This window comes from Eupeodes corollae, chromosome 1 (assembly GCF_945859685.1).
Source record: "Eupeodes corollae chromosome 1, idEupCoro1.1, whole genome shotgun sequence".
NCBI classification, from domain to species: Eukaryota; Metazoa; Arthropoda; class Insecta; order Diptera; family Syrphidae; genus Eupeodes; species Eupeodes corollae.
The window spans coordinates 189,361,176-189,384,829 of record NC_079147.1 but is presented as its reverse complement, the minus strand read 5'-3'; the positions used below and the strand labels follow the sequence as shown (position 1 = coordinate 189,384,829).

At 34.0% G+C, this 23,654-nt stretch overlaps 1 protein-coding gene across 1 annotated transcript; it reads right to left on the bottom strand.

Moving 5' to 3' along the window:
* Window positions 1-3,541: 3,541 nt before the first annotated feature.
* LOC129942156 (cytochrome c oxidase subunit 4 isoform 1, mitochondrial) lies at window positions 3,542-4,913 on the bottom strand. Its single transcript, XM_056050973.1, has 3 exons — window positions 4,757-4,913; window positions 3,803-4,264; window positions 3,542-3,743 (listed from the first exon to the last, which is right to left on the bottom strand). Exons 2-3 carry the CDS (start codon window positions 4,212-4,214, stop codon window positions 3,610-3,612), a joined length of 546 nt encoding a protein of 181 aa, XP_055906948.1. The 5' UTR covers window positions 4,215-4,264; window positions 4,757-4,913; the 3' UTR covers window positions 3,542-3,609.
* Between the last annotated feature and the right edge of the window lie 18,741 nt (window positions 4,914-23,654).

Sequence of the window (23,654 nt, the reverse complement as noted above, 5' to 3'; positions counted from 1 at the left end):
GTTCTATAAAATGTCATTTCGAAGTTTAGAACTTTTGTAGGGTTGCGTTCACTTTATCCAAATAAAAGCATTTAGTTATTTTTCTAAGGGACCTTTCACATTAGGGTCTATATACCGATATACACAAATAAGCCAATTGACCCGATGTTTTTTTAATTCCAGTTTCAAATATCTGAGATTTCAAGTTTGTGAATAGATATTTTATGTCTGTTTAATTTTCAAAGGAAATTAAAGTCAGCAAACTCGTATGAGTCCAACCAAAACATCTGAGATCTCAAATTTCTGGAACAATATTTCATTAAAATTTCTATTTAAATTGTATTCCTTAAACATGAAATTTGTAATTTCAAAACACGAAGGCTTGTCAAACACAATAGAGCCAAATGGAGTGTAGCTGATCCAAAATCAACCGTATGTGGAGAAACTGATTAGACTCAGTTTGGCACTGTCGATCCATTCGGATTTTAAGCAAGTCAAAAATCACGAGCCAGATCCTACGAGCAAAGGCTCCGCATTGTCGTGTGTGTGGATTCAATGAACAAAGTAGTTTTGGCTGTTTACACAATCTTATCTCGTCACCTAACAACTATTTTACTGTCTCGGTCAATCTCAAACACAAATTCGATTAAACAAATCCTTAAAGTTTCTCTCATTTTATTTTTTCTGAGTCAGCTGTCAAGTTTTATTAACATTTTTAGCCATGTTATTTTGCTTGTTTTCGAAATGTTGAATATAAAACTGTCAAAGTGGCTGTGGCTCGGTCGTGGATGTTGGACCGGGACTAAATGACTCTGAAGTCAACTTAATACTTAAGATTTTTAGTTTGTGGAATTGCATTTTATCTAAATTCGAAAATGTCTGTTCCCAACCTTGTTGACAATTTTCAACAATTGTTGCCAAAATGGCGGTCCTTACTACACAAATTTTGTAGTTTTGGGCTTAATAGACCGCACACATTTCAAGAAATGTTTTCAGCAGAAATGATTGATCTGTCAAATGTCATACTTTTGCAAAGAAACCGTTCCATACTTTTTTGGCAGTCTTGGGAACAAAACTAAATAAACTAAAAATTGATTGTTTATTATTATTTGAGGGACATTAAGGACAACAAAGACAAACGAGTCAAAGGGCAGATTCAGGCAATATAAAGGACTTCCTTTGCAGTCAATTTCATTCTTTGAACGTAAATTTTGACCAAAGCAACTAGTAAGTTTTTCGAGTGTCATAAATTTCAAATCCAGAGCTTAACTTTGCAAACTTTTACTTTAAGTTTATAGTACAAAAAGAACCAACATAATTATTATCTTCAAAACACCCCTCAGGCAAGCTAAAAGATTTGTATTGTAAAGAAATATTAGTTATCTCTTTTTCAAATTGACAAGGAAACCTTTTACAGAAAGCATTAAAAGAAGGAGTGCAACAATAAATAAATCACAAAGTAATTTAGTTCAACTTTTAGTTGAATGAAAAAACACGATCAACTGTCATTTTAATGGAAGGAGACTTTACTTAATAGTTAGGGAGATTTTTCTTGACTAACTTCCAAGTTAACTTTCCAGTTGCCTTAATTGGAGGGTCATTTTTTTTACAGCTGGCCAATCGGATAGTAGAAGTCAAGTCCCTTATGTCTTCTGAACCTGCCCAAACTGAAACTTTTAAGGAATCAAATTTCAGTAGGAATTAAATATCCACGTTTGGTGGTAAAAATTATCAGATCATTGCGTCATTTTTAGTTCTTAAGTCTTCTTAATTTTTTATTTTTAAATTATTCAATTGACAGAATCAAAATAAGAAGCCACTACACATTTTAACAGTCTTGAATTTGTATTCTAATGGCTTAGTGACTTAGGTTTAATAGAGATTAATTGTGATTTTGTTATGGATAAAATTATAATAATACATACGAAAGTGATCAGTTTTAGGACTTCAGATTCGAGATTAGGCGCATTCACAAAGCTAGTGGCTAGGTACATAGTCAAAATTCAACTAGCTTTGTGAATCCAAAATTGCACTACAAAGCTAGTCAATCCGGAACTGTCATATTAATGACAAATACAAATATATAAAATAAGAACCATTTGTGTTTTCAGGACATTAATTTTTTTTATTTTTAATTCAATAAAACCGAGCAGCTGATTGTGGGGAAATTTCAACTACTTTTGTATTTAGATTTAGCCAATTACAATCCCTTGACTACGTAGCCACTAGCTTTGTGAATGCGACCATTGCAGATTGTTAAACAAAAATGACAGAAATAAGTGCAAAATGTCAATGAAAGCTTATTCAAAAGAGTATTTTACTAATTTATAAAAGTGTCCAAGTTTGCAGTTCGGGGAACAAAAAAGTGAGTACCAAACAGTTTCGTTTATTTTTCAAATTAAGGTTTATTTTTCAAATTAAGGTGCCTTAAAAGAGTCGAATGAAAATTGTTAACATTGGATATTAGACTTCTTTTTTATAATGAGACTTAAATGTCATACTGTGTGTTTTACGGAAATATTTGTTTGCAATAGATCCCACTAGATCAATAAACTTTATTGGGTTTTCCATGGCTAAACAGATCAATTTGTTTTTCATCAAGATCTGTCAAAACACGAATTTCACCTGTTTTAGCACGAAAATCAACATTTCTGACAAAAATACATATTTTTCCAAAACGTTATCAATTTATTAATTAATTATTATTTAGAACTTATAAGTAATAGTGATGTAGATCTTGACATTCTCGTGTATGAAATTTATTTTCTTGATGAAAATTTTATAGTACCAAATTTTCTTTGTGGGTTCAACCTTTTTTACAAGTTTTAGAATTCAAAAGGCATAACTACACAACTACATCTGTCTGGAACTCCTTATCCAATGAATTATATCGCTCACGAAAGTAGATTTATATTTACATTTGGATTTAATGCTGCCTTGAGTTTTTAAAGTGAGATAAAACCTAGAACGCTAATTAATTTGTTGTCGAGTCCAATTGTGAAATTCAAGATCCTTTCTTTAGCCGTACTACTCGAATGTGGATGTACTGTACCAATCTCAAAATTCTCCTGTCATTGAAATCTTAAAGAATCAGAATTAAAAATACTGACATTTTAGCCGACCTGGTCACACACAAGGAGCTTAGTTTTATTGAAATTAAATCTCTGATAAGAAAATAATTATCTTTGATTGTTTAGCTCTCTTTCTATCTAAAAATCAATATTTCATTTCACACGCATTTCAAGTGTCGACATTTTTGCAGTGCGGTAGCTCGCGTTGGAGCACAAATATCTACAGATCATTTTGTGGGAAAAGTACATAGATACGTTGGCCTAAATTAACAGCATTTGATAATGGCCACTAAAACATTCACATATCTATATTTCTGAAAAAGACTTCAGCAAAATAAAACATAAAAGATGTTCCGCTGGCCTCTAAGACCTACAAAACTTCAAGAAACAGACCATGTCCTCATTTCTTTAAGGATTAAATTCGAATTCAGGAACCTTCTTTCTCCTTTCCTCATAATTCTTCTAAAAGAAAATCACAAACCAAGACTTGCTTAGGTTTAATTTCTATTTATTCCTAAACTTCATTTAAGATTACATAAATACACAATCGTTTATTGATTTACTTCCATTGCTTCTTCTCGTAATCCCATTTGGAGGCGAGACCAGTGACAGGGTTCATTTCCAAATCGAGCATACGCTTCAATTGGGCCTTTTGGTGTTCCTCATCGAATGTAATTGGTAGTTCATCGTAGACTAATGAAAGAAAAACAAAATGATATTAAAATATTTTAAGATTTATATTATTGACTTACCAAACAAGTTCATCATGATGCACACCCAGATACCGATGGAAGCAGCCATAAGACCGAAACCAAGGTGCATCTTCCACTCACCAGTACCGGCTTTCAATTCAGCGAAAGTCTGGCAGAAAGAAGCACGGTAGAGGGCACGCTTCTCTTCAATGGACAGTTTCTTCCAATCTTGCTGTTCCTTGGCACGCAGACACAAAATCTCATTGGTTGGTTCCCTGAAACGGATGGCGGGCATTGGGTAGTCGACACGGTCACGGTAGTTAGCTGAACCGTTCCAGCCGTAGCCGACAATCTCACGTTTGCCGATTTTGTCCAAGGTGTGAATGGATGCGACGCTTCCGATTTGGGCGTTCTTTGGGGCGGCGGCAGCTGCCTGTCGCATTGAAGCGAGAGCAATCAATCGGAGTGACATGTCTTTCTTCTTTTATGTGTATTTGGTTACAAAAGGAATTTGGTTAGAAGCTGGAAATAGGAGATATAAATTAATTTTGTATTTAGGCCACGGAGTGAGCGTATGACGACGACGTCATGTTCTCATATTCTCCACTTTTTTGTTACATAACCAAAGAATATTTTTTCACAACTTTTTTTCTTCGTCTTGAACAATAAGTGCGCTTGATATTTTGGAATTTCACATTTTGCGATGCATTTTCGAGGATTCAATTACATAAGAAATGAATTTCACAACAAATTATCAACTCATAACTCGTTGTCTAGCTGTCATTAAGGTCTGTGGGACTTTTTTCACGAGTTCTTTTCCAACAACCATACCTTTTTTACAGCTTGCCCTTGAACTACACAAGCAAAATTAAGGTTTTTCCGATGCACTTTAAATGATTTTCATTGTTTTCAAATATTTATTGTTTTTTTAAGTTAATTTTTAAAATATTCTTTGTTTATGTAACTTTTAGAATAATTTTATTTGTGAGAAAAATCGAAGAGACAAAAACCTACCTTCGTCGCTTTTGCAGCTGTGAAACGAAAACGAGCGATGAAAAAGGTACTTTGGATGGAACTGCTTGAATTAAGTATAAAATTTATGACAGATGGGATTAATGACGTTTGAATTGCTTGAAAAAAACAATGGCGACTTGAATGTTGTAGGAAATGGTAATATCTTAAATAGTTGTTTCATTCAGAGAACAGATGGCGGTAGTTATTTTTTCTTTTAGAAAAGGCGTTTGTTATAGATGTTACGTTAAAAGTTTTAACTACTTTGATATAAAATTAGATGACAAGCTTTAATTGAAACACAATGAAATGATTAAATTAATGATGAAACTTTATAGACGGTAGATAATAATATTAAAAAAATAAGTAAAATGAAAATACCGGCCGAGACCAATTCTGACTAAATATATTACTATGTTATGAGAGCTTCTCTTGTTAGCCATCTGTATTTAAGATTTAAATAACATTTTTGAGTAAGTTTAGGCATCATATATTTTTTCCAAGACGAATGAGGGAGTTGGTAGTGGTGTGTACTCAGAAAAGCTTAATCTAAGCATCTCATTCCGCCTCGCTGATCATTGTAGCGTCTTCCAAGCGGAAATTTTAGCGATCAAGAGGTTCTCTCCTGGCTAAGAGAAAACGTGATATCAACTCCTGATATCCGCATCTTCTCTGACAGGCAGGCTGCTATCAAATCCCTTGACGGTGTCTCAATCAAATCGCTAACGGCCCTCGATTGTCGATAGTCTCTTATGTAGATAGCGCAGCAATTTAACATTCACCTCTGTTGGGTGCCTGGCCACAGACACATCACAGGAAATTTTAGAGCCGATGAATTCGCTAAAAATGGAACAGTCATACCTATTTCACCTGAAAGGGAGAATAAAGGTATAAGGATAGCTACATGCAAACTTCTGCTAACAGAAACAGCTTTTGTGATAGCAAACTCTAGGTGGCACAATTTACCAACATGCGCAGCCACAAAACTCATATGGCCTTCACTGGACCTAAGGCGCTCTAAAGAATTGTTATCTCAAAGCAGACTTCATATTAGTCTCCTTACGGGAGACAGTCTTATATACACGCAATACGACTTGGTGTAGCCTTCTGCAGGAGATGTATGGACGTAAGAGAAGAGAAAAAAATCTCTCACCTCCTCTGCACTTGCCCTGCTCTTTCACTAAGACGCAAACATCATCTGGGAGAATACTCTTTTGATAATCTCAGTGAACTTGCTAAAAAGGATAAAAGAAAGGATGTTTTTGACATATAACGACATATAAATTTAAACAACATACTTTTCGTACCCTTTTTCAGAGATAGATGTCACTACTAGATGTGGGAATGTTTTACTTTTTGCACATATCTTTTATATGTAGTTAGTTCTTTAATTTACTCTCGTTTAATACAAGGTTAGGTATAAGTGGCTGTTCGTGATGGAGTAGGGTGCACTTAGGCCAGTTTTATGGCCGATTGTGATACTACATGAATCTTGAGGCTTTTTCTTAGCTCAAGTTTAAGTCCCTTCCCTTACAAAACGTGAAAGACTGATTAAGTTAATATGATTGAGATCGTTTAGATCATTATAGAAGAATTCTCCTAGGTAATTCTTTCGTTTTTGAGCGAAAGCAGGGCATGTTTATATAGGGAAGAACTGTTTACACTTCTTCACCGTCCATACAGTTTCTGCAAAAGTCATTTGAGAATACGCCTAGCCACGTGGCGTGTTTTCCTATTAGAAAGTGCCCGGTTATGACACAGATTATACGATCTGCTTAGAGATAGCAAGCGCCTTGATCGCTTTAAATCTAGAGTAGGCCTTTTGTGATCTGACTCGTGTTGATGTTATTCAACCTGATGTTTGCCTTCTTCATAGCGTCTTGTATTACCAATAGTTTACATGTAGCGGCTGTGATACCTGCACTAGCAAAATATGGCAGATTGGGTTGCACTGTACCATTTCTGACGAGTTCATCTGCCTTACCATTTCCTGGAATGTCTCCACGGCATGCACGGCACTCAGAAAAAGTGAATTTTATCTCCATAAGAAATGATCGAGAGTTATGGCCTGTAATAGAGTTTGTAGAAACAGTGTGCAATGATTTAATTTCAATTGTATAAAATATGTCGATATCACATTTTCTTTAAGCCAATAAAAGACGTCTTTTATAAACAAAAGTTCCGAAAACGCTACAATGATTTGCAAGGCGGAATAAGAGATTTATTTTCAGTCGTCCAGAGCACACACCTCAACCAACCCCTTAATTTGTTTTTGATTAATTTGTGCAGTGCATATAAACAGTGGAATTTGTATAGGGGTCATGCCTGCAACCCCCCTGATTGGTCTCACTATAGGATTTGGAGTAGTTGCGAGGTTGTGTCTTTCTAAGTTCTAAGTTCTTAAAATGCAAAGAAACTTTGAATAGACACAAATTCGCAACTACCTCAAACCCTATAGTCAGCCAAAGCAGGGGTATTGCAGGAGAACAGTATTCCCCTCTCCGTACCTAAAATTTTGTATTTAGCAAACATTTTGGGAAGGCTTTGATAAGCATCTCAAAGCCTTCCTAAAATGTGAAATATCACTGTTTATAAGCGTCTCAAAGCCTTCCCAAAATGTTTCCTAAATACAAAATTTTAGGCGTTATTACATTTGTTCTTTTTGGCGTTACCACATTAAAAGTTGGTTTGGGTGATATTACATTTTGTTTTGGATTTTTGACGTTTTCTAAGTGATATTTCGAACAACCTTTCTCTTTTTGGGCTCTATGTCATAAAATCCTATGTCATAAAACCCAAATTCAAAATTTGAATTCTTTTAAGCAAAATTACAAATGCCAAATTGGGCGTTCCTTATTTCAAAAATTTATTTGAGCGGTTTTTTTGGTATTCTATAAAAAACGATCCGCAATATTCCAGTTTTTATATTTGAAAGTTGATACAATTGAATATTTGCAAGAATAATTTATCAACAAATTCCAAAGAAAAAATAGGGAAATTTTGACCAGGGGTGAAATCGTGTAAGCTGATTTTTCATAGTTGACTATCAAAATCAAGAAAATTACGTCTGTGTAAGGTGATAATCGATTCGAGTTTTAACCAAACAATTTGACATAAAATAAAAACTCCAAGAAGGGGGTTTGTTCGTAAACTACTAAATTAACATGTGGTGTTGAAGCGAGCTTTAAGCTATATATATGGTGCTGAACTATTCAGTTCTTCATTGTTTAACACGAATCAAAATATCTCACTTGCACTTCATAAAAAACATCATTGCATTTTAGACAGAGCTTTTAAACTTAGTTAGTGCGACGGACTGTCATGCGAAAGGTCTTGGGTTCGATCCCTGCCTATGCCACATAAAGTTTTTTTCACGGGTACTGCCCAGCGTTGCCGCCAAAAAATAAATTTTCGTGCCACGTTTTTTGAAAAAAACGTGCCATTAATGAAATTTTCGTGCCATACGAAAATAAAACTGAAGTTGTTCTTTAAAAATAAATATAAATTGAATACTGTTACTATTAAAAAAAATCATTTTCTCTATTCGTGGATGAGTAGGTATTATTATTAAAAATATGTATAAATAATATAAAAATAGAAATACGTAATAAAGCTTTGTTATAATAATTTAAATAAATAAATTAGTTGAAGGTTAAAATTTTGACAATTATTAGGCCTAATAATTTCATTATATGACATTATAGCATTAATTGTTTTGTATGACAATTTGTTTTCGTTGTTTGTTTTAATAATATTTAGCCTTAAAAACACTCATTTTGCTGATGCACTTCCGTGAGGCAAAACATAAATTTGGAAATATTAATGAACGTTCTTTCATCAATTATATTTTTTAATTTATACAACTTAAGCCTAAACGTGTTTGAATCTTCAAGAAAAACGAACATTTTTCTTATAACATCTTTTTCGCACTATAATAGATGAGAAAATTCTGATATCAAAATATTAAAGTGTGGCAAAATACTTTTTTATGTTTGAATTATTTTTTAAACGCATTAACATTTAATTAAGTTTTTTTTCAAATTCTTGCGAAAGTTTTTTTATAGAATATTTGACAATCTTTTAAAACATTAAATTTTTCGTTAGTCTCTAAATTTCGAACCTCTTCTGTGCATTCAAATCCCAAAAAAATATCATCTATTGGCTTACAGTTTTCGGTTTCATATCAAATATCATGTTTGTTTTTTGAAGAATCAACATAATCTTCTTTAAAAAAGTTTATTTAAGAAAATTTGGTGAAAAATAGTTATTTCAGAAATTAATAAATTTATTTTTGGGGCTTCGCTTTGAAATGACAATAAGTTTGTCTGTAGAAGGTAGAACGTAATCCAAAAAAAATTGAAATATGATTTTATTCAGTTATCATTCAGTAGGTCAAGGAGTCTTTTTGACTTTTCACTATTTTCTTCTTTTGCAGCGAGTAGAAAAAAATGAGACAAAACCATCCAATTTTTTAAGAAACCTTTAACACAAATGAAAGTCTGAGAATTGAAATCATTTTTGGAATTTTGTTTTGGTTAATATTGAAATATTCTTGAAAAACTGCCATTTTACTTTGCCGTTTAGGACTGTTTTTTAAAAAACTATATACACTATTGGCTAATTTATGTATTTCTTTCGGAAGAGTAGAGCACGCATTTGAAATACATATTTGAATCGAATGTGAAGTTCAACTGCTTGAGCAAATATTGAACTCCCCCTTTTTTACCAATTAAATTTGATATGGGAATATTATAAGTTTCTAAAAAATTAATTAAACTGCGTTTACACTATGAGTTTAAATTTATGTAAAAAGATTGACATAATAAAACGTGCCATATTTAAACTTTTCGTGTCACCGTGCCACGAGAAAATTTCCGTGTCAAAAAGGCACGATCGTGCCACATCGGCAACGCTGGTACTGCCTCTTGCGAGGAATTGAAAAATTCTCCAAGAGTAATTCTTGTCTTGAAAAGTGCTTCCTCAGATTTGCCGTTCGGATTGGGCTTAAAACTGTAGGTCACTTCCATCCCTGACAACAGTACTCGCACACAGGAATGGTTGAAAGTTGTCAGTCACTAGGCCCTAGTTCTCAAACGGACTGTTGCGCCACCCAATTTATTGTTTATTTATATTTCGAACTTAATCATTTTTAAATCTTCTTGTGTGGTGGAAACACCAAAAAGATCTATTTAAGCAAATCATATCTTTTCTTTTGTTTTTTCTTGCAAAATAAGGCCAGTTAGTCCATTTTCACTAACAAAACTAAATAATATCAACAGTAAAAGATTCGTTTTTTCCACAATGGAAAACACACATGATTCCAAATGCAGAAATACTCAACGAACACAGCCATCGAGATGCAAATGCAATATCAATCGTACCAACATTTGAGAACGAAATCACATAAGATCCATTCGAGGCTCGTATAAATGTCAAAAACCTACCCATAGTAAGATTCTACTCTAACTTTTATCGGTGTTATTCTCACTATGGATATTGTTTTTGTTATTCGTGTAAAATCCTATTTTACTATAGATAGATTTCCCAACAAAACACTTGTATTGATAGATTTTCCAACAAAACACGGGTATTATGAAAATTGGGCTTTATGGCATTTTAGGATTTGGCCTTTATGGTTTCGGGTGAAAAGACCTACTGCTTATCAGACCATGCGTTTAATCTAGAAGTTCTGATTTGACATACAAAATCAAAGATTTTAAAACAACGGCCACGCCTACATCATTGTGATTTAATTTTTATCAAAGCCAGAAATCCATTCTATAATTTTGAGTCTCAAAGTTAAAAACAACACACAAAATATTTATTTTGTTATTTTTGGTACAAAAATATATTATAGTTTTTGAGAAAATTGGAAACGAAGTCTTTTCTTTGGACAGAAAGAGCCGTTTCCATAAAAATTTGTTCCATTTGTTTATGACTTTGGTGTTTTAAATAATCAAAGTTTTCGGCCTCAAAGACTTAACGCAACATGGGAAAAATTTGACCATAGCCCGAAAAACGATTCATTAGTTTTGTCAGATATTGCCAATTTTTCCCTAATAGGCTAGTTATTTCACTATAAGTAAATTGTTCGTTTTAAAGCTAACTGAATTTTCTTCATTTTGAACCCGATTCCGACTTTATATACTCAATACTTTTCGATACCTGAGATAGCTTTGGATTTATCCACGAACGCGATCATTGATGGCTTCCAGGAGATATTCTTCATATAAAATAGCTGCGTTCAATCTGTGTTGGATGAAGTATCTTGGATAGGTGGATTTTTAGATAATTGATACCTTGTTGAACAAATCGGGTAGCTCTATTGAGATAGCTGTCAAAAAATAAAAATAACTTTCAACTTCTCACAAAAAGCAGAGAAGCATTTAAGCTTCTAAGTCAAAATTGTAGTAAGATAAAACATTTAATAAATAATTCTATTATTCTTCTTCCTTCTTAAATTCGGAGTCGAATAGCTTCTTCATCGTCTATTATGCACAGAACATCCTCAAATACAACTTAACTTACTGTTTGTATCCTTTTGTTTACTTACTTTTTGTATCTTTTTTTTTACCAACAAATACAAAAAGCTAAAATCAATTTTCAAGATTCTTGAAATTCAACCATGTGTTGAATCAGCTGTTCTGTCAGATACCTACATATCCCACAAATTCATGGATACCTTTGGATTCCTTTTTTGACATCTCAGCTGTTTCTGATCAGCTGTTATTTTAAACGTAAAACACTAAGAAAATGGTATCCGGATACTCAATCTGCCTGAGATTGAACGCAGCCAATGAAATTCAATCTTTGAGTCAGCCACACACGACGAAACTATTTGAAAATTGGCTCGTAGCATTATGAAATGTCAGTTATCCAAAGGTTTTGTATGTCGTTTCTGATATTGACAGATCTGTTTATTGTCATCTTATATAACAGTTCATTCAAAAGACTTAAATTGCCAAAGTTTTACTTAAAAAGTATATTCATTCTATCGCAAGAAAACAAAACATAATAAGGATTGCTGTTTTAGTTAAATAAAGTTCAAAGCCAAATAAACAATAAATTAAACAAACATCTACAATTTAAAGGACTTCAAATGAATATGTTGAGTCGTATGTATAATTCTCTCACGTTAATTACGAATGCGTATCAATAATTTCCGACATAAAATATGCTATTCAAGTTCTACTTCATATGTTCTTGATAAGGTCAGACATCAACTTGCTTCCAGCGAAGGAATGCTGCTATCTTGTATCAGGAACATCCTAACGCTTTCTCTTTGCTGGCTGATGCTATGTTGTTCCTAGCTCATATCCACTTTTTATAAATTCAAACGAATCTTAAAGTCCTCAACCCACATATATGGACATCCTTGGCCGATCCTCCGCAAGAACTCTTTCCGTCTGTTGCTCGTGCATGGCCACCACGCACAAGAGAAGATGCTTTTTGTGCGTCCCCGATGCAATCATTCATTTGCTCGAATCAAAACATATACGCGACTTATCCATCTATCCATCCATCAGTTGTGTTGGAATAATTTTTTGTTGAAAATACATCGCGCTCGCGCGCCCGTTACGTTAACATGTGCATTGGATTGGAACTCGTTTTAAGCCGCATTTGCCAAATATTAATATGCCAGTATGGTACCACTTAGCCTTCTCCATTCGTATAATAAACCAGCCTTCTGCATATTGGCAACTACCAGAAGCACTAAACTTGCCATCGCCTGTGTGTGCTGTGCCTCTGATGGCTGCTGCTGCAACTACCTTTTGAGGTGATTAAGTGGCTCCGGGCACGCATTTCTTATGTACAGTACAGAGGTACAACCAAGTGGAGGAATGTCATTTCTGGAAATATGCGTCTTCGTCTTTGTCATTGTTGTTTATTTTTTGTTTTGGACGTTTGAACTGGTCAACCTTGTGAAAGAGGGTACCTTTCCTAACTACTGCCTACAGCTTTGGTTAGAAATAAAGGAACAGGAACATACAAAGAGATTGGTTTTAGATGGTTAAACCACCTTGGATGTAGATAAAGATCTCGATCTTTTTGATGAGATGCTGCCACCACTGATCACTGATCATGGCGGTATAATGCATTGCGCGGTAGTGCATTTGTGTGGATGTGGAGTTATATATGAATGACCATTGAGCTGAAGTACATTGATGACTATCTGTTGATGTGTGCACAGCTGACACTGGATATAATATTCCTAACAAGCTTGTCATATCATACAGATGTCAGTTGGAAATGATGACTTTTTTGCCAGATCGAAATCATGATTTTGGAGATAGATTTTAGGAATCAAAATAAAAAAAAATGAGTCAACAATTGGGGGGACAATGAGAAGCATCAGTGTAGAAAAAAAAGATTTTTTTAACGAGGCAAAGTCGTGCAAAATTCCGTAAAAAATTTGTAAATTAAGTCTGTTTGGTAACTTAATAAAAACGCAAACCAATTAGATGAGTCAACATGCACAACTATATTTGATATTTGACATTTCAATAATTTGACATAACTGAACCGAAAAGAACGAGAACAGCCATTTCCCTGAACAAAAAAGGTCGACATCCTTTTCTTAGTTTGTTAACCTTAAGCATATGCTTTTGGCAGATCGTCAGTGTTTTTCCTTAAGTTAAATTTAATAAACGACTTGTAATGACTGGATTGAATATGCAATCCTATAAATACGTTTTTACTTCGTTCGTCCTTTGTATTGTTGTGTAAACCACCGCGTAAGCTTTTTCATCTGACCTTTTCATCAGATCTTGTTCCGAGTAGAAAAAAGCGAATCCTCCTCACCCTTTTATTATCGACCCATTGAACAAATGTACGTCACCTCTTTTAAAGGTCATGAAACCCTAAGTAATTATCAGCTCAAGAAATATTTCGAAGATCGAAAGCTTCTTATGAACGACAGTAAGACTATGGTAGCAATAGGTCCACTGGTTATTCCAAGGTTCATCTCACCGAATACATCTCACATCAAGCTCTTTTATCGAAAATGTTAGAAATAACCTTTCGGACCGTTCAATTCAAATAATATTGAACGGGTTCAAGTCTTATATCCACAAAATATACTATGGTGTGCCACAGGGCTTCGCTTAGTCTACGACACTCTTTCTTATTTTTATAAATGATTTTTTTTTCTGAAACTTCTGACCCAATGACAAAACCCTTATTTGTTCATATTTGTGTTAAGATTCTCATCCTTGTTCTTCGGATGTGGACTACCAAATTCTGTTCCAAGAATGTAACTCTCCCTCAATGGCACTATCAATGTGTGATACTTGCATCAAAGAGACAGCTTTCACTTCTTCTTTCACTTCAGCTTTCACTTCTAAGTTGCCAAAAAAAACGCTACTAAGTGTTAAGGTTCTCTCGACCGATGCAAGAAGTTTTTTTACCCTTTTGATATGGCTATAATTTTTAAAGCCTATATTCGTCCGAAAATCGAATACAAATTTCATATATGGGCAGGTGCTCCAATAAACCACTTGAATCTAGAGAGCTCTAAATTAAAAATTTGTATCTCTTGAGCACCGTCATAAGGTTTCGTGGCTGTCATTATTTATCGCTATTTAAACAATAGTCTAGTGAACTATCTAGCTGCATTTCTCCCCCTAACAGTTGAAACGTAATACCCTTTCTTCTAGGAACGTTCATAAGTTTACCCTTGAGCCCAGTTTCCTACGTACTATAAAGTATAGAGATTCTTTTTTTTACCGCACATGCAGAATGTTGAATGCTTCAAAACATTTTTTACAGTCTCATTTAGATATTCAAAACTATACGACCCAAGTGTCTAGTTACATATATACTCTGTGTTCAACTTTAAGGTTATCAAGGATAGTAATAACCCCTTTAGTGTGTGTAAATTGTCTTTATCGCGTAAAATACTTAAAAAATGGTATCCGGATACCCTATCTATCTAATATTGAACGCATCCAATGGTTGAATTCATAAAAGGATTTTTAATAGCGACCCGTTTTGACGTTTCTTCATTGAATACCCTCAACGAATTTCAGTTTTTGACAGTTCACCTCAATATTATTTAAAGTTAATCTTAGGATCGAATATAATTCTATTGGAATGGAAAAATGGAAAGGCGGTGTCTTTCTAGTTTTGATTCAAATTATTCATTCAGTCGTATTGTGCATAACATGCAAAGCAACTAGACGTGTTTCTTTTGTCATCCGATTGTTTCCTTTCTTTTTAAATTAAACTCACAGTTTAAGTGCACAAAGCACATCATTTTGCCATAAGTTTGAATTTGCATCTCATATTATCTCTTCGAAGTTGATCTCTTGTTTTTAATATAATTAAATCATTAGTTTTCATTTTCTGTGTACTTTTATTGCGATCTAAATATGCCTCCAAAGAACAATAAGCGATACCGTGTACAACAACAAGAAAGTGATGGTGATTCTCCGCCGAGAGATAATAGTGCAAGCAATTCAAATAGCATTGCTGACCAACTGTGGAGCCGCATGGAACTAAAGTTGGAGGAGTGGATGGTGACATTCAATCATTCCCTTGATGCTAAACTCACCGCCCTGGAAGATCGCCTAAATGCCCAGATAAAAGAGAATAGATTAATATTCGAACAACAACTGCAAAAAGCGCATAAAGATGTTAAACGGCTTGAGCTCGTCGTTGATCAATTGGAGAGAGAGAAAATTTGCTGTGATGCTGTCGCTATCGGTGTGCCAGAGTATCCTGGGGAAAATCTAGAGACTATTTACAACAACATCTGTGCGACCGTGAATATTCAGCCCCCTAACATAAAACAAATCTTTCGCGCCAAAAACAAACAACATTCCCCCATCGACTCGAGCATCATACTGAAATTTGTGGACAAGTATGGGAAACAAAAATTTATGCAAGCGGTAGCGATAGCGAGCTTTCGTAAAACAAAAAAAGCTCCGCTTTGCCTTTCCGATATAAACTTTGACTCGCAAAAAAGCTTTTTCATCAACGATAGTTTAACAAAAAACAATTACCAGCTGCAGCGCTTTGCATTAAGACTGAAACGAAAATCTCTACTCTCAGCGGTGCATACATTCAATGGTCAAGTCTTCATCCGCACACCTAACAACGAAAATCCATTCATCATCTATACCTTCGAAGATCTGAGGAATGCCGTCGGGACTGACGTTAATAATGATCTGCACAATGGTAGTTAAAATTTATATTTCAATGCAAAATGTTTATTTTCTTTTGTTTATTTTCAACTTTCTTTCTTTGTCGCAATTAGATTTTTCACTTTATTTATTTATATTTTATGTTCAAGTTCTTTCAGTTCAAAATGTTTCTCTATTTTTTCTTTCATTCTCTCCTAATTGTAAAATAAATGTGTGTATCATTTCTGTTTTCGATTCTAGCCTCTTTTTAGACTTTTGTTGTCATAATGATCAGCAACAATGATGCTGGCTTCCACAGCATAAACGAAAAAAACAAATTTTTATTAAATACTCTCTGTAATAATCATAATGGTTTGCATATTTGCCACATTAACGCACAGAGCCTTGTTAACAAATTCGATGAGTTTAAAATGATATTTGAAGATAGCTTAGTTGATATTATTTGCGTGTCTGAGACCTGGTTTTACCCGTCATTGTGTAGTAGTCTTTTTTTGTTAAATGGATTTAAAAAACCTTACAGAGCTGATCGAACTCACTGTGGCGGAGGGGGAGTCGCGATATTTGTGAAAAACTATATCCGGTCAAGTCATGTTAAGTGTTCAGATGGTACCCAGGCATGTGATTATTATTTTATTGACATACTCGACGGCGACAATAAATGTAGTGTCGGTTCTATATACATGCCACCTAGAGTTGCTAGTTCTGGTCTAATAACACCGATAATAGAAGAAATGTGTTATCGAGTACCTAAATTAATCATTTGCGGAGATTTAAATATTAACCTCCTTAAACCCTCCTCTAATTATTTTAAGACTTCAATGAATTCTCTGGGGCTTTCTTTTGTTAATAATATTGAACCAACACATTTTAAGCCCGACTGTGTACCTTCCCTTCTTGATGTTTTCCTTGTAAGCGATGTTAGTCTTGTTAAATGTTCCAGTCAGCTATCCGTGCCAGTGTTTTCATGTCATGATCTGATTTTTGCAACTTTTGATTTATATCTTGAAAACGAATCTCCGCAATATTTCGAGTATCGTGATTTTCGTAACATAAATGTCGAATCTTTATTTAGTGATTGCTCATCTATTGACTTGTACTCAATTTATGCAACATCAAACGTTGATAATCAAATTGAATGTCTTACCGTTGCAATTACTTACCTTTTTAATAAACACGTTCCCATTAAAACTCGTCAAATTAGATCGCGTAGTTGTCCCTGGCTTTCTCTTGAGATCATTAATGCTATGAAAACAAGAGACCAATTCCCAACTGGGCAATCTAGTGTTTCGGAAAACGATAGAGTCGATGCTTTTTCTGTTTGTTCAGTAGATGAATATCAAGTAGGTAAAGCAATATTTTCCATTAAATCCAAATCAACTGGACTTGACAACATACACCCAGACTTTTTAAAAATCATTCTTCCTTTCATACTTCCTCACATAACCCACATTTTTAACACCATCATAATGACCTCCATCTATCCCACCTCCTGGAAAAAATCTAAAGTTATACCCATCCCTAAACGAGGAAAGAAAATGGAATACAGACCAATATCTATCCTTCCTTTTTTATCTAAGGCTTTTGAAACTATCTTAAGTAACCAGATTAAAAATTATATTGAAGATTCACGTCTTCTTAACCCTCTCCAGTCGGGATTTAGATCTGGATACAGCTGCATCTCAGCCCTTTTAAAAGTTTCTGAAGATAAAAGACAAGATTTAGACTCTAATTATACAACTGTGATAACCCTACTTGACTTTTCCAAAGCATTCGATTGCGTTAACTCTAGCCTTCTCTGTGATAAACTGACGACTTATTTCAATTTTTCTGACACAACTAAAAATCTTATTTATTCGTATTTGACTAATCGCATGCAAGCCGTATCGTGTAAAGGTAAAATTTCTTCGTTTCTTCCTGTCAATATAGGTGTTCCTCAAGGATCCATCCTTGGTCCTTTACTGTTCTCTATGTTTATTAATGATCTGCCATCTGTTTTATCTTACTGCCAGTTTCACATCTACGCTGATGATGTACAATTATATATTAGCTTTCCTATCGGTATGATTGAAGATGCGATAAAAAAAATGAACATTGATTTATGCTCAATATTCGATTGGTCAACTCGCAATGAACTTGTACTTAATCCAGAAAAAACAAAAGCTATTCCAATATGTAAAAATAAACCCCAACTTGTAAATTTTCCACCCCTTTACTTGAACGCCTGCCAAATCGAATATGTCTCAAATGCAAAAAACCTAGGTATAACCTTTAACAGTAGGCTAACGTGGGACACCCATATCGATACTGTTATCTCCAAAATGTATGCTTCACTCCGAGGACTATCTGTTACTAGATCAATTCTGCCTCCTCAAGTTAAATTAAAGCTGGTTAAATCACTTATCATACCAATAGTAACGTATGGGTGTGAGATATTTGCAGATCCTGACTCCAACTCGCTTCGTAAGCTAAAGGTAGCATTCAATGCCATTGCTCGGTTTGTTTTCAACCTTCGAAGATACGATCACGTTTCGTTTCAGGCTCGTCAACTTTTAAATTGCAACTTGGAAGCTTTTTTTAAATATCGGTGTTGTTTGCTTCTCTTCAAACTAATTTTTAACAAGACTCCAAATTATTTGTTTAATAAGCTTGATTTTTGCTTCTCAAATCGTTTTACCTTGTTGCGCTCCCCCAGGTTTACCTGTTTGACATCACGGAGGCAATTTTTCGTTTATGCTGTCAGACTGTGGAATAATCTCCCCAGTCACATGAGGTCTGGAATCGAATATAGAAGGTTTCATCAACTTTGTTTTGAATATTTCTCAAATTTGAACTGAGGTAACTTTTTTGTAATAAAGTAACTTTTTTGTAATTATTGTAATTTCTTCTTCTTGCGACTTTAACTTTTAATTTTGTTTTTAATTGATTGTTATTGTATAAATTATTAATAGTTTGCTACAATTGCTTTAAACATAGTGTTTACATACTTGCATTATCATTAATAAATATTGTATTATATCCTGTACTATTAATAAGTCAATCTTAATGTACAGCTGTTATTTTAATCAATAAATATCAAATATCAAAATAGAGTTTGTTTTCCGAACAAGATATCCAAGAATGTCAATCATTGAATCTTGTTCTCCTCATCTCCTGTCACCTGAACATAGAAACAAGATTCAGACTAATTTATCATTACATTGTGCTGCTGATGATTGCTTTGTTTTCTGGTTCTTTTCTTGATAATTGATTAAACGCTTAACAAATTATTAACCTTCACTTCGTTTACAACCCTCTGTTTACCGTATACTACAAAATACCATAACCTAACGGTATTGCTATATTACATTCATTATATTCTTTCATGATTTTAAAATGATATCGACTTTACCACATAAGCTCAAGTCGCTGTCATGTTGGATTAATTCTTTATAAAGTTGAACTACTCTTCTATAATAAGTTGCATCGTGCTAGTTGTGGCTGTTGTTGGCAATATTGCAATAATAGTATGACATCTTAGATTTATGGCAGTAGAAATAAAAAGATGTACTTTGTACAATAGCTTAAACTCGTAAGTCGTAGCTCTAGACCCAGACTCAGACCATAAGCAAGCGAGCGACTAGCCCACATGTCGTCGACTTCCTTGATGTGCTTAATAAAGAGACTCTCTCTTTATCAAGTGACTACCGTTTTTATCTGTTTGGCAGGTTATTAATCGTATAATTGGCGGGGGCAGAGTGAGAAAGCTAGAGAGAAAGATAGAGAGAGAAAGTGGAAAGACATAGAAGCCTAGAGCTGGCTTAAAGAACAAAATGATGACTTACAAACAAGTCATAAAGACCCTATATGTACCCGCACTATGCGAGCCAACTGAAGCCAAGCCTTGTTGTCTGCCTGATGCTTCTACTAGGTACGGGCTATATCAACTATAGGATAGAAACAATAATATATTCTGATCAAGTACGTTTGATTTGTTCATTTTTGTTTGCGCAATGCTAACTGTTGGTTTCTTTGCTTTGATAGTTTCTTATAAGTTTATAAAATGAGTTTTTGGTGTATTGGATTTTGTTTTGTCCGGAATTTTTAAAGGTTATATCAACAATCGAGTATTTGATGATCATAAGGTTTTAGGTTAATGTTAGTTTGAAATAGAATTTCGACAATATTTTGACGTTTCAATATATTACTCGGAGTTTTGATTTTGCAACTGTCTGTATTTGAAACCTCAAAATTATGTCCTAGATAAATAGTAGCCTTTTAAATACCATATTCTCAGACATGTCCACTTTTAAAAAGTTGTATAAGTAAAATATTTGTATGAATTCTATAATTAAGAGCCCATGGAGTGATGCTAGGTGCATGTTAGATCGCTGTCTGTACCACCTAAAGGTTTTTTTTTCACTGACACTGACTCTTATGGCTGAATCACAAACCCGCTTCAGCTTCCGCTTCGGGAGCTCGGTGGGCCTGCTTCGAGGTTGCTTTGAATGACATTTCTATTATTTCATCAATCCAAGTTATAGCTGTTGAGCTGTCAGACAAAGCAAATGTTCACATAATTGAACTAGAACTTCCGTTTGGAGTCACATTACGTTACATTATGTTCTTTTCCTTACGATTGTCAAACGAAATGTGAGGTGGATGCTCCATTGTGATATCATGCATTGAAGCTGAAGCGTGTTTGTGATTCAGCCATTACGAGGAACTGACAAATCCCCCAAAAGTAATTCTTGATATGAAAAGTGGCTACTGAAAGAAGCTATTTGGACTCGACATAAAAATTGTAGGTCTGTAAGTCACTAGGCCCTGGGTCATATTTCATAAAAATTGACAGTTAACGATTCAAAAAATGTGTCATACTTTTGTATAACAAATCTGTATTTTAGAAAATATTGACAGGTATCATTGTATTTTTCTGTCAAGTTTGTCATGACAATTTCGTCATAATCTTATACTGTCACATTTCTTGTGACAATTTTATCAGTGGACGGATAGTATAAGGGACTTCATTTGCAGTCAACTGTATTCTTTGAACATACATTTTGACTAAGCAACCAGTTAGTTAATCAATTGTCATAAACGTCAAACTCGGACCTTTACTTCACTAGCCTCTACTTTCAGTTGATCTTCCAAAAACTTTCAGAAACATAATTTCCTACAAAAAACCTTCTCAGGTAAGCTAAGAGTCCATGTGGGCTTGGATTTTGTATTTTAAAGAAACATTACTTATTCCTTTTTCAATGTGACAAGGGACCCTTATTGCATAAAACATTAAATAGAATTGTGAAGAAAATAAATAAATCAAAAAGAAATAAAGTTTAGCTTTCACTTAATTAAATAATCATAATTAGCTGTCATAAATTGAATTGACTTGAGAGTTAGGTAAATTTTAATATAATAATAATAATAATAAAGTAACATTAATTGGAAGGCACTTTTTGTCAGCTGGCCAATCGGATAATAGAGACTTGTCTTACTTTCCAGTCCCTTATGTCATCTCAACCTGCCATTGGCAATTTCATTGTATGATCTTGAGGTGTATGATCGAAAAACGATGAAACATGGAACAAAACCTTTGCATTTTGTTTCTGGAACAATTTTATCAATGTTAGAAGTCAAACTTAAAAATGTCACAGATTGCAAAATCGGGTTTATTATTAAAAAATTAGGTACATAAAACATGATAAAAATCGGGAGCTTAAAAATTATAAAACATTCTTAAAATAAGTGTACTTAAAATAAGGATATTTTATGCGGAAACTAGTGAAACCTTGAGCTAATATTAGGGTTTATACCCTAAGGAATGACTGGAAGCACCTTCCAGAGACCATTTAATGATTCGAAATCATTTTTTTCTCTTTGTTTAGAATTCAGAGGGCGTTGGCGACGTATTACACGTGAACCCAACTAAGAACTGTCATCACTTTCACTTGAATGGATACATACACAATATACATAGTTTAAATCTTTTCACTGTCAATATTTACACGTAACTGGGTTTCATGTCGCAATTCTCAAATAAAAACTAGCAAATATGTAAAATTGTCAGTACAAATTTGACAATTATAAAAAAAACTTGATCATTCATTAGGTCCTTTTCGCGTACCTTCCTAAAGCAGTCTAATATTACGAAATTTAACTAAATCCTGTTCGCGTACTTAAAAATTTTGTAGTTTTTCGTAAAAGAGAGCGCTCACTAGAGAGTAAAATATTTCCCCAACCAATAAATTTTAGAGCAGAAAGTAAGCGAACAGAGCTATTATCATCACAATATATTCATGAAACGAAAAGATTACAATTGTCGGATATTTTTCTACAATTTTACAAATTGTCAAGTTGTAAATTGATAAAATGTCACCTGTCACAATTGGTGAAATTGGCCCCTGGTTCTCTACGATCTGTTGCGCTACCTAGTTCATTTTAATTATAACTATGAACAAGTTGTACAGTCTTCAGTTAATTATGTTGATGAACAGTGGTTCAACAATTGTTCTAGTTTTGTATAAGTGTGCCAAAAGTAAATTAAATTCTTGAATATCTTGTAAGTAATGTAATGGGGTTTTCCATGGGTAAATTAATTTGATCTTAAATCGAAAATAAATCAATTAATTTTGTCCCATAGAATGCAAAAACAGGGTAAATGTTTGTTTTGACAGATATAGATCATTTTTGTAAATACCAAGTTGGTTGGTTGGTCGCATGAACATAAATTAAAGATTGATCTCATAAGTGTCAAAATCAATCTTGGATAAGGTCTTGTGAAAGATGAAAATAAAAAGAAAATTGGTCAAAGTTCATTGTCTTCTATATTGATCGATATTTCTTTATTTTCTCAAATGAATTCTCCTTTTCGATTGAATTTTCAATTACTTACCACTTTTAAATGTATCCAAAGAAATTCTCACTAAAACAAGAGCGATAACCCAGAAAACCCGTAAATCAAATAACGTCTAGGGCCTCATGATAGATATGGCCACTATTTGTTTGGAGCAGACGTTCCCGATTGTCCATCCTGGAAGTGGACATTATGCCACAAAGTATGTTCACTAGAAACTCCTCCTAAATAAAACAAAAAAACACGAACATAAACAAAAATAGGTTCTTTTGGGTTATCTATTAGTTTGGTTTCTATGGAAAGCAATTTACGATCATATCACACGAAATGAGGAACCAACTAGCTGCTAGCTGCACAACAATATCGTTACGTGAAGTATACAAACAAAATAGAAAAATACTGAACACGCTTCCAGCACGACCATCTTCAGGTGGTGGTGGTAGAGACATAGAGAGGTACCAAGAAGACTTAGAAGATGACTTCATGGTTCATGGTCAGATATGTCTTGTTGTTGTGGTGGACCTGGGCATCCAACTCGATTAAAAGACGACTCGACTCGAAATTAATTGGAATCTTCTTTTTCAAGTGTGCCATCTGTTGGGAAGAGAGGTCGTGCATGATTGCATTAAATTGGCTTACCTCTATCGTGGAATAGGTGGACGGGTATACCTCGTATGAAGGAACAAAATCCATCAAAATAATTGCTCAAGGCGGCGTTAGTACTTCAATTATGTGTGCATAATGCTTATGATCATGCTCATCCATTTGTCTATCGCCTGTTAATTTAATATTAACTCAATTAAGATAGAATTGATCTTACAAAAAAAAACCTTCCTTAAGATTAAAAGGAAATTATAAACGGTTTTTTGTGCCGGATAAAAGATTGACGTTTTAATTAAAATCATAAGGGGAATTATGGGAGTTA

What these genes read in the sequence shown, in the direction of transcription:
- LOC129942156 (XM_056050973.1), bottom strand. Translation starts at nt 4,214, where the DNA reads ATGTCACTCCGATTGATTGCTCTCGCTTCAATGCGACAGGCAGCTGCC. An exon ending in CATCATGATGAACTTGTTTG is followed by an intron (nt 3,744 to 3,802) that starts GTAAGTCAATAA and finishes TTCTTTCATTAG; the next exon opens with TCTACGATGAACTACCAATT.